The sequence below is a fragment of the Schistocerca gregaria genome, chromosome 2, assembly GCF_023897955.1.
Source record: "Schistocerca gregaria isolate iqSchGreg1 chromosome 2, iqSchGreg1.2, whole genome shotgun sequence".
Taxonomy (NCBI): domain Eukaryota; kingdom Metazoa; phylum Arthropoda; class Insecta; order Orthoptera; family Acrididae; genus Schistocerca; species Schistocerca gregaria.
The window spans coordinates 337158871-337175454 of record NC_064921.1 but is presented as its reverse complement, the minus strand read 5'-3'; the positions used below and the strand labels follow the sequence as shown (position 1 = coordinate 337175454).

The following is a 16584-nucleotide window of genomic DNA, read 5'->3' as shown; positions in this document are numbered from 1 at the left end:
GAAGGGTGTAAGACAAGGCTGTAGCCTTTCGCCCCTACTCTTCAATCTGTACATCGAGGAAGCAATGATGGAAATAAAAGAAAGGTTCAGGAGTGGAATTAAAATACAAGGTGAAAGGATATCAATGATACGATTCGCTTATGACATTGCTATCCTGAGTGAAAGTGTAGAAGAATTAAATGATCTGCTGAATGTAATGAACAGTCTAATGAGTACACAGTATGGTCTGAGAGTAAGTCGGAGAAAGACAAAGTTAATGAGAAGTAGTAGAAATGAGAGCAGCGATAAACTTCACATGAGGATTGATGGTCACAAAGTCAATGAAGTTAAGGAATTCTGCTACCTAGGCAGTAAAATAACCGATGATGGACTTAGCAAGGAGGACATCAAAAGCAGACTCACTATGGCAAAAAAGGCATTTCTGGCCAAGAGAAGTCTACTAATATCAAATACCGGCCTTAATTTGAGGAAGAAATTTCTGAGGATGTACGTCTGGAGTACAGCATTGTATGGTAATGAAACATGGACTGTGGGAAAACCGGAACAGAAGAGAATCGAAGCATTTGAGATGTGGTGCTATAGACGAATGTTGAATATTAGGTGGACTGATAGGGTAAGGAATGAAGAGATTCTACGCAGAATCGGAGAGGAAAGGAATATGTGGAAAACACTGATAAGGAGAAGGGAGAGGATGATAGGACATCTGCTAAGACATGAGGGAATGACTTCCATGGTACTAGAGGGAGCTGTAGAGGGCAAAAACTGTAGAGGAAGACAGAGATTGGAATACATCCATCAAATAATTGAGGACGTAGGTTGCAAGTGCTACTCTGAGATGAAGAGGTTATCACAGGAAAGGAATTCGTGGCGGGCCGCATCAAACCAGTCAGTAGACTGATGACTAAAAAAAAGGAATAAACACCTCTGAACAAGGGAGTGTATGCTCTTTTGAAAATTACTGGCAGATTAAAACTGGCGAAAAGCCCTCGGGTTTCCATCCAGATGCCAGAGTTAAGATACCGAGATGTTTCATATTCATCTTTTGGCTAAGTGTCGAGTGCAGTGTGAGGTGCAGTGGTGGCTGTGGCGGATGGGAAGAGGGCTACACTCAAAGCTTTCCGTGGACATTTTGGGTGTGCCTTGCATGCTGCACACTAGTTGGCGCGCTCTCGCCTTGTTACCAACAACGCGGGGTTCCACGCCGGACTAAGCTCGTCCTTGGTCTTGATTGGTTATTTCTCTGCGGTCCCAGCAGCAAACACGTGATGCGTTCCTCTGAGCGTTTGATATGGCACCATTATAGAACACAATATTATTGTACCTGGGAGAAAGGCCGCTCCCGTCGGTTTATCATAATTTTCTAAAGTGTTATTTCACTAGGACACTCTGGACACCTGATAGCATATGCCAGCTGTCTCGAAATCACCCACAATGCGAAGAGTTCTCCTTAGTCATCACTGTACTTGAAACTTCCTCGCAGATTAAAACTGTATGCCGGACCGAGACTTGAACTCGGGACCTTTGCCTTTGCCTTTCGTTCAAAAGTGCTCTGCCATCTGAGCAACTCAAGCACGACTCACGACCCGTCGTCTCAGCTTTACTTCCGCCAGCATCTCGTCTACTACCTTCCAAACTTGACAGAAGCTCTCATGCGAAACTTGCAGAACTACCAGTCCTGAAAGAAAGGATATTTCGGAGACATGGCTTTGCCACAGTCTGGGGGATGTTTCCAGAATGAAATTTTCACTTTGCAGCGGAGTGTGCGCTGCTATGAAACTTCCTGGCGCATTAAAACTGTGTTCCGGACCGAGACTTGAACTCGGGACCTTTGTCTTTCGCGGGCAAGTGCTCTGCGACAGGCAAAGTTCCCGAGTTCAATTCTCGGTCCGGAACACAGTTTTAATCCGCCAGGAAGTTTCATAGCAGCGCACACTCCGCTGCAAAGTGAAAATTTCATTCTGGAACCATTGTTCTTGTTTACTGTAACGTCACCGCGTGTTTCCGTTAACGGCCACGGAATGCCAAGTTCAGTAATATCGCGGTCGGGTTGTACATTTACCCTGTTGTTGTTGTTGCGATTGGTCAGATGAAGCTCTGCATGCTATTCTAAACTGTAGAATTTTTCTTCATCTCTGTATAGCTACCACAACTGACATGCATTTGAAGGTGTCACTGTATTCAAATTTCGGTCTCCCTCTACAGTTTTTACCTCCACACTTCCTTCCATTACAATTTCCAGAGTTTTTTTGATACCTCAGGATGTGTCGTATCAACTGATCCCTTCTTCTACCATAAATTTCCTTTTCTCCCCAATTCGATTCAGTACTTTCTCATCAGTTATTCGATCTACTCACCTAATCTTCAGCATTCCTTTGTAACATCAGATTTCAAATGCTTCTGTTCTTAGCTACTGACTTACTTGTTGCTTACTTATCTTGACCAGATTAAGGCCTTTGGCCATTTCTTACATATGACCGAGAACAACACATAACAAAGGTATTACAAAAGGACACACAGGGATAATAATAATAATAATAATAATAATAATAATAATAATAATAATAATAGTGGTACTGATAACAACATCGACCCATATTGCCCCCAGTAGTGCATCTTACATGCATATTGTATGTGGTGTAGCCTCCACTGGCCACAATGCAGGGGTTGACTCTGGCACACAATCAATGGCGAATAATATCCTTGGATACGTTATTCCACTCCTGCTCGACCTGTTCACGTAATTCTCCCCTCCAGAAACACCGATGGTGAACGAGATGTGTAGCTTTTCGCACCGGAGTCGATAAGGCCTTGGAGTGTGCACTCTATGAGAAAGGGCTCACGTACCTGCAAACGATCAGCACTTGCGTGCCAGCAGAACCTGATTTCATTTCTGAAGACCACCGTCCGCGATTCCAAGTGATCTTCTGACGGCACCAGTCGTGCGTGCACGTTGAAGATGTGGTGTGTTGCCCATAGTCCCACTGCTAATAACAGTTTGTGTTGACACTTCTTGGCTCACAAGTCCTTTTATCTGTGGTAGCTGTACGATCAGTCACTGCTGCCCCTACAATACGATGATCCTGGGGGGTGGGGGGTGTCTGTGCTATGTAGAAGCCCAGATCCTCATCTACGCCTGTGAGCATCCCCAATCGACAACGGATACCAGCATAGCTGCACAATTGACGCAGCACATACAAAATGTGTGCAGTTCTCGGAAAAGGGTCATCCTGCCACCCAGAAAGCCACAATTTGATCGCTTTCAAACTCTCCCAGCACGGGCACGTCTCCGTTGCAACGTTGCTTGCATGCTACACACGTTTTCACCATATTGAGCCCTCTGGCTGTGAGCACTCCCTATTAAAGGCCACACACACACGGCCCGACTGATAGTTACGTCAGTACGGTTTCTGAAGGCGGAGGAAGTTGAAACCATTATCAATACATTTACTATCCCCGCACCCCCCTCCCACCCCCACCCCACCCCGCCCTCAGATGACATACGCCGCCGACGAACAAAATCGACCTCAGCTTTCCAGGTGTACTATATTCTTTCCCGGTTGTGTATAATCAGTCGGAAACCTCCCAGTGTCTCTAGGTCTCTTTCACGAATGCAGTCTTCTTGCATGAATCTTAAACCAAGTTCAAAAATGGTTCCAATGTCTCTGAGCACTATGGGACTTAACTTCTGAGGTCATCAGTCCCCTAGAACTTAGAACTACTTAAACCTAACTAACCTAAGGACATCACACACATCCACGCCCGAGGCAAGATTCGAACCTGCGGCCGTAGCGGTCACGTGGCTTCAGACTGTAGCGCCTAGAAACGCTCGGCCACTTCAGCTTAAACCAAGTGTTGGCTATGATAAAACTGAGCGTTCAGAACCTTTATGCATGCCCCCACGAAAGAAAAGTGCTATGGTTTCCCCTTGCCTTCAGCTGTTTGCAGTTCCAGCACAGGGAGACCTTGTTGGCTAAGACTACAAGGCAGATCAGACTGTCATCCAAGCCGCTGCCGCTGCAACTAATGGAAAGGCTGCTGCTCCTCTTCAAGAAACCCGGTTTATTGCGGCCTCTCCACAGACACCTCTCTGTTGAGATTGCACCTGCAATATAGCTGTCTGCATCGCTCACGCACACAAGAAACACCACCTCGCTAAGGTCCTTGGTTCCTCGGAGGATTTGCGGCCAAATGCAAATGATTAGTTGCTGGCCACATTCATAAATATTTGACAATTCGCAAGAACGTGATGAGTATGACAGTCTTCGAAAGACGCGAGGGTGGAGACCCGAGAGGTACACAACAGCAGTATACGTCGGATGAGTATGCATCCACACAAATTAGAAATGCGTGCCGAACCAGGACTCGAAAGGGGAACCTTGCCTTTCTCGTGCAGTACTTTTACCGACTAAGCTTCCCGGACACAGCTACAGTCCTTTAAAAAGAACAACCAAGAGGCGCGAGAGATTGGCCCAAGACGTGCCACTATAGCTCAGTCAGTGAGACCAACACACGCAGTAGGCAATGTTCCATGTTCCAGTACTGGCCACCCATACAGTTTTAATCTACTAGAAAATTACGTAGATGGAAAACTTCAATCGGTACTGGAGCCGTAGGAAGATCCAAATCTAGTGGAAAAAGGTGCACTAGTTACAATATACAAGAAACGAATGGAATGTTTCAGTAGCTGCAGAAAATTAACTTTCGTCATGCCAAATCGAAGCTTCCACACTGAATTTCAGCTTTACACTGCGACACTCATCACTCACCTCCGAACACTCATCGAGAAAAATCATGATTGAACAGTAAAGCCGATTCAGTAACAGTTCTTAGAGCGACTGCAGTTTCGTTATAAAGCATATATTCAAGCAAATGAGATTGTGGTACAGCTGAACTTATATTTGTTGATTGTATTCAGGCTGTCGATAGAATACTGAGAAGAAAGCTCTGGAAGGTCATCGGTAGAAGACGAAGCTCCAAGCATCTTACGGGGACACTGAAATATGTCTACAATAAAAGCCAAATATGTGCCAAGAAAAATCGAGCAGAAATCATTTCAGAATTCATAAACACGAGAGTGAAAACAATGTCACTAGTTTTATTTACTTCATAGGATGACGCACCATCCGAAAACGTAAGAGAGAACTATTGCAGTTAGATTTTGACGACTTGAATATATAGATTTTTGTTCTGATATTGATGTTTCCAGATGATTAAGTGATTTTTGAAGCTTTAAAGATGCGTTACAAAGAGTTGGAATAGCCGAAAGTAATGGAAAAGCCTAATTTTGAAATTCCATCATCAACAGAACGCCCATAGACATTTGTGGTGTATTTAAAGTCTGATGTAAGTTGTTTGGTACAACGAAGACATTAAACAGTCCCCAATGTTTTCCTTTCCTGGTTTTATACTAAAGACCATATGGAACAGCTTCGAGAATTGTTCAGCTGTCATTTTGTTAAATATTCTTTTTATTGTTCCAGATACATCCTTAAAGTTTGCTGTTTCTTCCTTATATTTTTATCGTTATCAGGAGAAATGTGGTACCTCCATTAACATGACTTACTTGTTAATTATTTTGTTTTATATCTCTAGTTTTGATAGCACCTGTTTTTTCCTCAGAGTGCCATTAGTTTTGTATTTTCTGTAGATTCTCTGAAATGATAGTTCTGACCAATTTGGCTTAATTTTTCCTAGTAATTCTTCTTGTAAAGTGGTTATTATAGTCTGGACGTCAGCATTAATAAATATTTTGATATAAAGGTCGTTATCCTCTTCATTCCTCTGTTGTTTTGGTTTCCTCATTTTACTGTTTAATCAAGTCATTTATACATAAATTGAACAAAATTTAGGAAAGACTGCAACCTTGATTAACTCCGTGATCAGTTGCAACGACATTTTTACTAATTTTGTTCCTATTTATAATACAAATTTAGATTCATTGTATAAGCTTTTTGTAACACATATCAAGAGTCGCAGTATTCCAGTTACTTATGATACTGCTCAAATTTTGGTCCTGTTTAGTATGTCAGGCGCCTTGACATACGCGATGATAGCTATGTTCTCTCATTATTAAATTCTTTTATTTGTCATGATCTCCGCAGTGATTATGTTATCCATGGTTGTTCGTTCGAATCTAAATCCACTCTAGTATGCAATTAAAGTTGTTCTGCTATTCATCTTAACTGTAGCGTTAAAATTTGCACATACTTTGTAACCACCTGTTAATACACGTATTCCACTGTATTTATTGCAGTATTTTCGATCTTATTTCTTAAAATTGAGTGAACAACAGCTGTTGCCGAGATTTCTGGTATTCTCGTTTTCTCAAATCACGAATTTAGGAAATGTAAAAATCCTTAGTTTAAGGAGAATTCCGCTGCAATAATTACATGTTAATGCCGTCTTGTACAGATTTCTGTCTGTTTTTCATTGTTTTTAAAACTTCGTCTTATTCTGCTAATGTTAGTACAGCTATATTTCTGCTTGTTTTGCTTGTTTGATTAAACCACAACTTCTTATGTTGTTCCACCCATCGTTTTTCGTTGATTGTGTTGATGTTTGATGTATGTTTTCCTTGGCTTTTATTTCTTTATAGGTTTCTGATTGTTGTCGATGAATGTCATTTTCTAGACTACTTATATATCTCTCCCAATCGTTCACACCCATTGAAATAGCACGTCACACCGAGGAAGAGGTGGTTACGTTACTGAAATATCGTGCCAATCCAGAGGACTCCTTTAACCCCCTGATCGAGCAGATTCCGTATTCCTAGATTTTCGGGAAGCGTTTGACACGGCGTCCCTCTGCAGGCTGTCAACGAGGGACAGAACATATTAATTGAGTTGCCAGATATTTGACTGGCTCGGGGACATCTTGTATTATAGGAACCAGTACACATTGTCCTAGGTGGCGGAACTTCACGAGGATCGGGAATATCGTCAGAAATGTCCCAGGGAAAGGTGACAGGACTGTTCTTGTTCTCTATATCGATAAATAATGTGAGTGACAGGTTTAGCAACACTCTCTGGCTGTTTGCTAGTGGTGTTGTGGTGTACGGAGGTGTCGTCGTTGGGTTACTTTAGGAGGATGCAATATGCTTCCATGAAATTTTTAGTTGGGTTGATGAATGACAGCTTACCCTAAACATAGAAAACTCCTAGTCAAAAGTTCTTTACTGCGTCGAATTCTTTATTGCGTCCCATCGCATTAGGGAAGAATGGGGAAGAATGTTGGCCGAGCCCTTTCAAAGGAACAATCCCGGTCTTTGGCAAGTCCGGTGGCAGAACGACGGTGGCTTCTTATTCCCAAAGTTTCAGCCACAATTGTTGATGGTTTTTATTCAAAATTTAAGTTGTGCACCTTCGAACCCGGGGCCCAGGACGGTTTGATTACTAGTCAAAGACACTACTTCTGCACAACGGGTACGATTTTCTTCTGCTGCAACAGACGATAGTAAAACGAAAGCTGAAGGTCTCAACTTCGCATTTAAGAAATAGTTCAAGCAGGAGGATTGTGCAAACACACTGTGACTTGACCGTCGCACAGATTCCTGTATGGGGGACAATAATAGTCAACCATGGTGCAGAGAAGCAACGAAACCTTTGAAAACAAGCAAGTCACCGGATCCGTACGGAATCCCAACCCAGTTTCTCAAATAGTGCTCTACGGCATTCACCCTTTATTTAGCGTGCATTTATCGTAAATCTCTCACCCATCGCTAAGTCCCTAGCGGCTGCAGAAAAGCGCAGGTGACTCCTGTATATTAGAAGGGTAAAAGAACAGATCAAACCCTAAAAATAGGTTTATCGCAGAAGACTTGAAAATATTCACAGTTCGATTATAGCATAGTTCCGTAAGACGTAAAACCTCCTGTCCGCAAAACAACACTGTCTTAGAAAGCATCGCTCGTACGAAACTCACATGATGTCCTACGAACTAAGAAAGAACAGAAACAGGCGAATTCCATACTCCTAGAGTTCTGAAACGGTTTGACACAATGCTACACTGCAGACTGTTAACTAAAGTTCGAGCATATGGAAAAGGTTTCCAGATAAGTGAGTGGCTCGAAGACTTCATAAATAAACTCTGTGAACATATTCACGATCGCAGCTTCACTTTTTAAGCAGAGTTATTATCGACCTTTTTACGGGACTCATAGTTTATAAAACGGTTTAAAAATTTGTTTTACAACCGTGTACTTGTCTCTCTCTCTCTGTCTTCGTGTGTGTGTGTGTGTGTGTGTGTGTGTGTGTGTGTGAGAGAGAGAGAGAGAGAGAGAGAGAGAGCGAGAGAGAGAGAGAGAGAGAGAGAGAGAGAGAGAGAGAGAGAATGAATGAGTTCAACACCACTAAGAAGCCACGTAGGAGCGATCACCAGTTTGCACATTTCCTTGTTGACAACTTCGGCTTATGGCTTCGTGGGGTCTGCGCCACACTTTAACCCTGCCATCAGCTCTTACAACCGCAATCAAGACTCACCTGACCAGGCCACGGTTTCTCACTCTTACCTGACGATTTTTTGTGTGTATTTACCAGACAGGCTGTTAATATGAGGCACTGATGGATGAGGGCCCCTTACAAACTTTAATGTGCGCTACGGTATTTTTCTACTCGTATCCAAGTTCTTCCTGCTTGTTTCCTAATACCATCTGCCAACCTTCCATTGCCGGCCGCAGTGGTCTAGTGGTTCCAGGCGCTCAGTTCGGAACCGCGCTACTGCTACGGTTGCAGGTTCGTATCCTGCCTCGGGCATGGATGTGAGTGATGTGCTTAGGTTAGTTAGGTTTAAGTAGTTCTAAGTTCTAGGGGATTGATCACCTCAGATGTTAAGTCTCATAGTGCTCAGAGACATTTGAACCAACCAACCTTCCATTGCATCAGTAACTTACTTTTTTCTTATCTCATGAAGTCCATGAAACTATTTCTTTGGTCCATCCAACATCCTTTAGCCTGGCAACACATCCTGCCCAGCTTTATTTTATTTTATTTAAATTCGTAATTGCTTCTTCATTTCCAGACTCCAGTGATCCATTTGTTTTGTAGAGGTGCAGGGTGAGCCTGGTCAATTTAGACACAGTGTGGCCATCAATTACTGGGGCGTTATATCATATGACATGCGTTTTCCTGAATAAAAAGGACGTTAATTCTTTATACGGAGTACGTCTCGGAGCACCGAGGTTGGCTTGCAAGGCGACAGCCAGTCATGGGATATCACGAGTTGTTAAGTTAGTGATTGTGAGTAAGAATTGGGAAAAGGTAAGATGCCGGGGAGTGCTTTGGCACTCCCGAAATCAACATGGCTTAAGCACTACAAACAGTATCTGTATTAAAAGAGGACCAGATTTGAGGTAATAATAAAAAACGAAAGAAACACAATATTTAAAAGTTATCATGCGACTCATAGGGATATCAGTACGTATTATCACTCTGAATAAATGACACTGGTGAAAACAAACACACAGTGGGTGACGGCAATAAACTGAAGTTCAATGCTAACCGTTGTTGGGAACCCAAACGACAATGATTAATATAAGGTTCACCAAAACAGTTTCCCTTCATGACTCTCTGGGAATAACGATTTCATAGCTGTCGGTCTCGTGTGCAATGTTAACGCACTCTGGCTCACTTCCTTCTTAAAGCGCTTCTCGCAGTACACAGCAAGGTCTGGCCTGCAGGAAACGCACCAGAAACAGGGGCCTCAGGTACAGGGTGGAGAAAACAAAAGTTGCCCTCAGAAGAGAGTTAAAAAAAAGCCGCGACAGAAGAAAGGAAATACAGTACTAACCAGACTACATCAAATGTTGAAAGTGACCACCATACATTTCTTGGCACTTATGGGCCCGGGTCAGCAAGTTGCTGAAGACGGAACGAAGCCGGACCGCTGGAATTACTGAAGCCTCATCCGAAATGTTCTGCTGCAGTTCTTGAAGACTATTAGTGTTGCTGCGATACACCTTAGGCTTGACTGCTCCCAACACAAAGTAATCGCTCACTGATAGACCAGGTGACTATAGCGGCCAGGTAACTGACCTTTGCTAACAACTTTATCAGGCGCGAAGATTGTGTAAATGTGTTCCAAGATTCAGCCGGCTGTATGGTCAGTTGCTCTTATCCTGTTAGAAATTCGTGTTGATGTGGTTATATGCATACATTCAGGTCCAGTCGTATCCACTCGTTCTGTTTACTTTTATTTTTACCACCCTATAAAAGCCTCTCTCTCGGCCACAACAGGGAGCGATGTCCCACCAAGAAGCGCATCTAATCTTTGAAAAGACACTCTGTACAGATTTCCTCCAGCACACGACTGCTTCGACGATATCGACCGCTCCGCATATGTTGGAATACTCCGACTGTCTCCTGAAGATAATACGCCCTAGCTATCTGGGAGCTGGTGCCAGAAAACTCGTGATTCTTCTCCCATGATCATTATTTGCAGGATAAAGCGAGCGGCTAGAGGGTATGAGAGCATACCGACAGGATTTCACGTTTAGACGACCACCTTACTTGGCTCGTAGTCGTCTATGAGTCATACCTCAACACTCATCATCATCATCATTTAAGACTGATTATGCCTTTCAACGTTCAGTCTGGAGCATAACCCCCCTTATAAAATTCCTCCATGATCCCCCATTCAGTGCTAACATTGGTGCCTCTTCTGATGTTAAACCTATTACTTCAAAATCATTCTTAACCGAATCCAGGTACCTTCTCCTTGGTCTGCCCCTACTCCTCCTACCCTCTACTGCTGAACCCATGAGTCTCTTGGGTAACCTTGCTTCTCCCATGCGTGTAACATGACCCCACCATCTAAGCCTCTTCATCCTGACTGCTACATGTATAGAGTTCATGCTCAGTTTTTCTTTGATTTCCTCATTGTGGACACCCTCCTGCCATTATTCCCATCTACTAGTACCTGCAATCATCCTAGCTACTTTCATATCCGTAACGTCAACCTTGTTGATAAGGTAACCTGAATCCACCCAGCTTTCGCTCCCATACAACAAAGTTGGTCGAAAGATTGAGCGGTGCACAGATAACTTAGTCGTGGTACTGATTTCCTTCTCCCAGATGAGAGTAGATCGTAGCTGAGCGCTCACTGCATTAGCTTTGTTACACCTCGCTTCCAGTTCTTTCACTATGTTGCCATCCTGTGAGAATATGCATCCTAAGTACCGTCCACCTGTTCTTTGTTCCTCCTATTTGGCACTCAATCCGTATTTCTTTCCCACTGACATTACTTTCGTTTTTGAGATGCTAAGCTTCATACCATAGTCCGTACATTTCTGACCTAGCTCTGAAATATTACTTTGCAAACTTTCACTCGAATCGTCCATCACAACTAAGTCATCCGCATATGCAAGACTGCTTATTTTGTGTTCACATATCTTGATCTCACGCAGCCAGTCTATTGTTTTCAACATATGATCCGTAAGTAATATGAACAACAGTGGAGACAGGTTGCAACCTTGTCTTACCCCTGAAACTACTCTTAACCATGAACTCAATTTACCGTCAACTCTAACTGATTCCTGACTATCCATGTAAAGACCTTTAATTGCTTGCAAAAGTTTGCCTCCTATTCCATAATCTCGTAGCACAGACAATAACTTCCTCCTAGGAACCCGGTCATATGCCTTTTCTATATCTATAAAGCATAGATGCAGTTCCCTGTTCCACTCATAACACTTCTCCATTATTTGCCGTAAGCTAAAGATCTGGTCCTGACAACCTCTAAGAGGCCTAAACCCACACTGATTTTCATCCAATTGGTCCTCAAATAATACTCGCACTTTCCTTTCAACAATACCTGAGAAGATTTTACCCATAACGCTGATTAAAGAGATACCTCTGTAGTTGTTACAATCTTTTCTGTTTCCATGTTTAAAGTTTGGTGTGATTGCTGCTTTTGTCCAGTCTGATGGAAGCTGTCCCGACTCCCAGGCCATTTCAATTATCCTGTGTAGCCATTTAAGACCTGACATTCCACTGTATTTGATGAGTTCCGACTTAATTTCATCCACCCCAGCTGCTTTATTGCGCCCACAACTCGTGGTCGTGCGGTAGCGTTCTCACTTCCCACGCCCGGGTTCCCGGGTTCGATTCCCGGCGGGGTCAGGGATTTTCTCTGCCTCGTGATGGCTGGGTGTTGTGTGATGTCCTTCGATTAGTTAGGTTTAAGTAGCTCTAAGTTCTAGGGGACTGATAACCTAAGATGTTAAGTCCCATAGTGCTCAGACCCCCACTTGCTTTATTGCACTGCAATCTATTGACCATTTTCTCCACTTCCTCAAATGTGATCCTATTTCCATCATCATTCCTATCCCATTCTACCTCGAAATCTGAGACATTACTGAGCAACTCTTCAAAATATGTCCTCCATCTGCCCAAGGCATCCACAGGATTCACCAGCAGATCTTCTGACCTGTCCAAAATACTTGTCATTTCCTTCTTACCTCCCTTTCGAAGACTGCTAATTACACTCCAGAATGGTTTTCTAGCAGCTTGACCCATAGTCTCCAACCTGTTTCCAAAGTCTTCCCAAGATTTCTTCTTCGATGCTGCAATTATCTGTTTGGCTTTGTTTCTTTCTTCAACATAACTTTCTCCGTCTACCTGAGCTCTAGTATGTAGCCATTTTTGATACGCCTTCTTTTTCCTTTTACGGGCTGCCTTGACTAAGTCATTCCACCAAGCTATTTGCTTCATCCTACTTTTACACCTGAATTTATATATATATATATATATATATATATATATATATATATATATATATATATATATATAAATGAAAAACTCGGAATAAATATCAGACTGGCTGGGCCACTAGTACAGTTTATTTTCCCCTCGCCCACCTACTCGTTGAGTTGCTATCGACTTCTGAATGGTTTCGCCGTAAAACGCCGTGTCTCAGAAGGACGAGTCAGAACTGGCTAATGGATACTAATTATAAATGTTTTCAAACACACAGAAGATATAGTTTTCAACATCGTTTAATTCACCAGAAGCACCTCAGTCAATTTTGCTCTTACGTTCATTCATTTCGAAACGCGGGAAGACGTTCCGCTGATCCCACAACGTATCTTCAGTAACAATCTTACTTCAATGCACTGAGTTTGAACAGTCGCAGATTTATTACAGTCCTCCATCGATAAGCTTTCAAGAACTATAACTAGACATTTGATGCACGCAGCACGAAGGAATTATACCCATGGAACGGAAATCGGTAGATTTATTGTACATATTCAAACAAAGAAATGACTACAAATTTAGAAAAATTAATTTATTCATAGCTCTATTTTCCAGCTGCTGTAGTATAAATTTTTTAGAATAAAATTCACTCGTCCGTTGCAAATACAATAATAAGTAAGTTTCTGTAATATACTTCTTAAATGTCATATAAGTGTATAGCCAAGATCTAAAAGTTTGTAATATACCTAGTTTTGTTGTTTTCTGAAGATGACTAATTTGCCGAAACAGGTAAAGGATAATAAAAATATATTTGCAACAGACGACTGAATTTTATTCTGAAAAAATGCATGTTAATTCAAGGAAAAGAGCTTCACAATTTGAGAAAGTCAATAACGCAAGTAAAAAAAAAAAAAAAAAACATGGTCCAAATGGCTCTAAGCACTATGGGACTTAACATCTGAAGTCATCAGTCCCCTAGACTTAGAACTACTTAAACGTAACTAACCTAAGGACATCACACACATCCATGCCCGAGGTAGGATTCGAATCTGCGACCGTAGCAGCCGCGTGGTTTCGGACTGAAGCACCTAAAACCGCTCGGCCACAATGGCTGGCGCATTGGTCCACCTTTCGCCGTTAAGCAAGTAGTTATTTGTCTCGGAATTTATTGATAGAGTTGCATGTCTTTCTGAGGGATATCGTGGCAAATTCTGTCCATTTGGTGAGTTAGATTGCCAAAATCCCGACCTGATTGGAGGGCCGTGCCCATAATGTGTCAAATGCCCTCCGCTGTGGGAGAGATCTGGCGACCTTGTTGGCAAGCACGAAGACAAACCAATAGAAAATCTCGCCTTGTGCGGGCGGGTACAATCTAGCTAATAAGCTAGCCCTGGATGTCTTTGCATGATAGGCCGCATTACTGAGCGTGGAATATCTAGACATTCCGCTATGCTGTTAAGGAACCGTGGATGATAACCAAAGGGAGCCTGCTATTGAAATGAAATGGTACCCCTAACCGTCACTCCTGGGTTTAGGTATGTGTGGTGGGCGACTATCAGGCTGGTCACCCACCGTTGTATGGGGCGTCTCCAACCTGGAATCTCATTGAATGGAGTAAAATTGTCTTCATTGATGAGTTCCGTGTCGGACTGAGCCAAAAATGACCAATGAAGACGTGCCTGGGGACTCCCCGAACAGCTGTGGGATTCCGACCTGATGACGACCCGCCCTCAGGAGTGATGGTAGTGACTAGTATTTCATTTCATAACAGGACCTCTTTGGTCGTCATCCGCGGCCCCCTTACAGCACAGCGGTATCCCGAAGGTATACCTCTTTTGTTGCCCTTGACGGCAAGCCATCCTCACCTTGCACTTCAGCAAGATGATGCCCGCACTCGGCGAGAGTTTCTATCAGAGTCACCGGATTTCTCTCTATTTGAGAACGTTTGGAGCATCGTGGGCAGGGCAATCCAAGCAGGTCGCGATTTTGACGATCTGACGCGCCAGTTTGGACAGTATTTGGTAAGATATCGCTCAGGACAAACAACAACTCGATCAGTCAATACCTAACCGAATAACTGTTTGCGTAAGGGCCAGAGGTGGACAAAAGCGTTATTTACTTAATTTGAGAAGCTCTTTCTCCTGAATAAATCATTTTTTTTCTGAAATTGCAATCATTTCTTTCTCTGTACATGTATATCACATCTACCTAATTCCATATCATTCTGTTGGAGTGTATGTAGAACGATTTCTGTGATAGATTTATGCAACAGTTTGTTTTCACCAAAATAATTTTTCTCTGTGACCGTCCTGGAATAACGATTTCGTAGCTCCTTATCTTAAGCACATGCATTAATAAAATATAAGCCTTGAATATCTTAATTTTTTCCCTCTGTGTGCTTACCATGTCAGAATTGCCCTTAAATATCCCGTAAAGTTAAGGAAAGAAGATTTGAATTTTGGAAGTTTAGTTCCTTGATTTGTTTCTAACTGGTCGGTAGTTGGATTGTCTTTAAATATTCTGTGAAGTTACGAAAAAAAGGATATGAACTTTGCTAGTTTCGATCATGTAGTTGTGTCGAACTGGACGGTAGTTGCATATTTTGTGGTTACAATATCTAGTTCGCACTTACTGCAATTTTAGTGAATTTTTATCCGAGCTGCACGGTTAGTGATAAGTGCCCGCCTCATTACTACCTTCGTTGTGGCAAATCATAAGCACGTGTTGACTACTGGCCACCATCTCTGTTTCAGAATCGCCGGGCGACACAGCCACGCCTGGAGGAAGATAACAGTTAATGAACATACCTGACCATGACCGGGTATTCGAAAACGGAGAGCGTATAACCTAGATTTGTGACCATACACATAGCATTTGAACTTTGTATATAAGTTGTTACAAATAATAAAGTATTTATAATACTTGTCTGACATTAAATTGCTTTCCGGCGAATCCTGTATTGCGAGACTAACGGAAATAGCCACATTTCATTTAGCTAATGAGAAATATATTTAATAATCCAGAATAAATATTAATGAGAATGTTATTTTTTGTATTCACATGTAATATTGCTGGGATTAAGTACTTTTTGTTAATAAAGGCATTACAAATCGACTAATTTTTCTATATTAATTGTAACGTGTTTATTATGTTTTGTGTGGCGAAGCAATTCACAGACCTCATCTTGAGTATCACTGACACAGCTTTAGCAACTTCTCCTGCCAGTAATATAATTGTGCAAGAACACACAGCTTTATACCGTTGTAATCAAATGAGTAACGTAACCGATATAATATAAACCCAAATATTATGATCGCAGCAGAAATTGGTGTTATATCCTCAAATAAATTATTTTGACACTAGTTGTCTCATAGTGTGCTAAAAATCTCTTTAAACATACTTGATAAGGAACCCAATAACATATAAATGTTTAACGTCCATCGTTGCAAAGTACAAGTTACGTTTACTGTCGCTGGATGAACCGATCAAGACAATCATATCATTATATATTGATGCATTCTAGGAAGTAGTAGCGCCATGGTCAATTTTGAACAGAACCACCCAGCATTGTTAAAAATGGACACGAAAACAACCTGCATCAAGATTAGAATCTGGTGGCTCGCGGCTGCCATTAGAGGCTGACAACAAGCTTGATTGTGACACGATTTGAGGAGGACATGGGGTGTAATCTTGTTTAAGGAACTACGCCAACATTCACCTCAAATTACTTATGAAAACGTTACTCATGTAGTGGTTTAGCTATTTAAAGCACTAAGTCAACTATACAAGAAGATTCTCAACTGCAGTCAACTGGAACTTAGGACGATAGTAAATGCCTCGTTAGATAGGAAATAACACCAGAAATTTGTAACTAAAATCAGATCTTGTGCTTAAATCC

General features: G+C 42.1%; 1 protein-coding gene across 1 annotated transcript in view; it reads left to right on the top strand.

The window, feature by feature from the left end:
- The window catches only part of LOC126336990 (serine protease HTR4), a 432596-nt gene extending 416796 nt beyond the window's left edge, over window positions 1-15800 (top strand). Inside the window, exon 3 of the mRNA XM_050001226.1 lies at window positions 15440-15800. Within this exon, the coding sequence (XP_049857183.1) occupies window positions 15440-15477 (38 nt within the window). The 3' untranslated portion in view covers window positions 15478-15800. The remainder of the gene's footprint in view (window positions 1-15439) is intronic.
- Window positions 15801-16584: the final 784 nt, after the last annotated feature.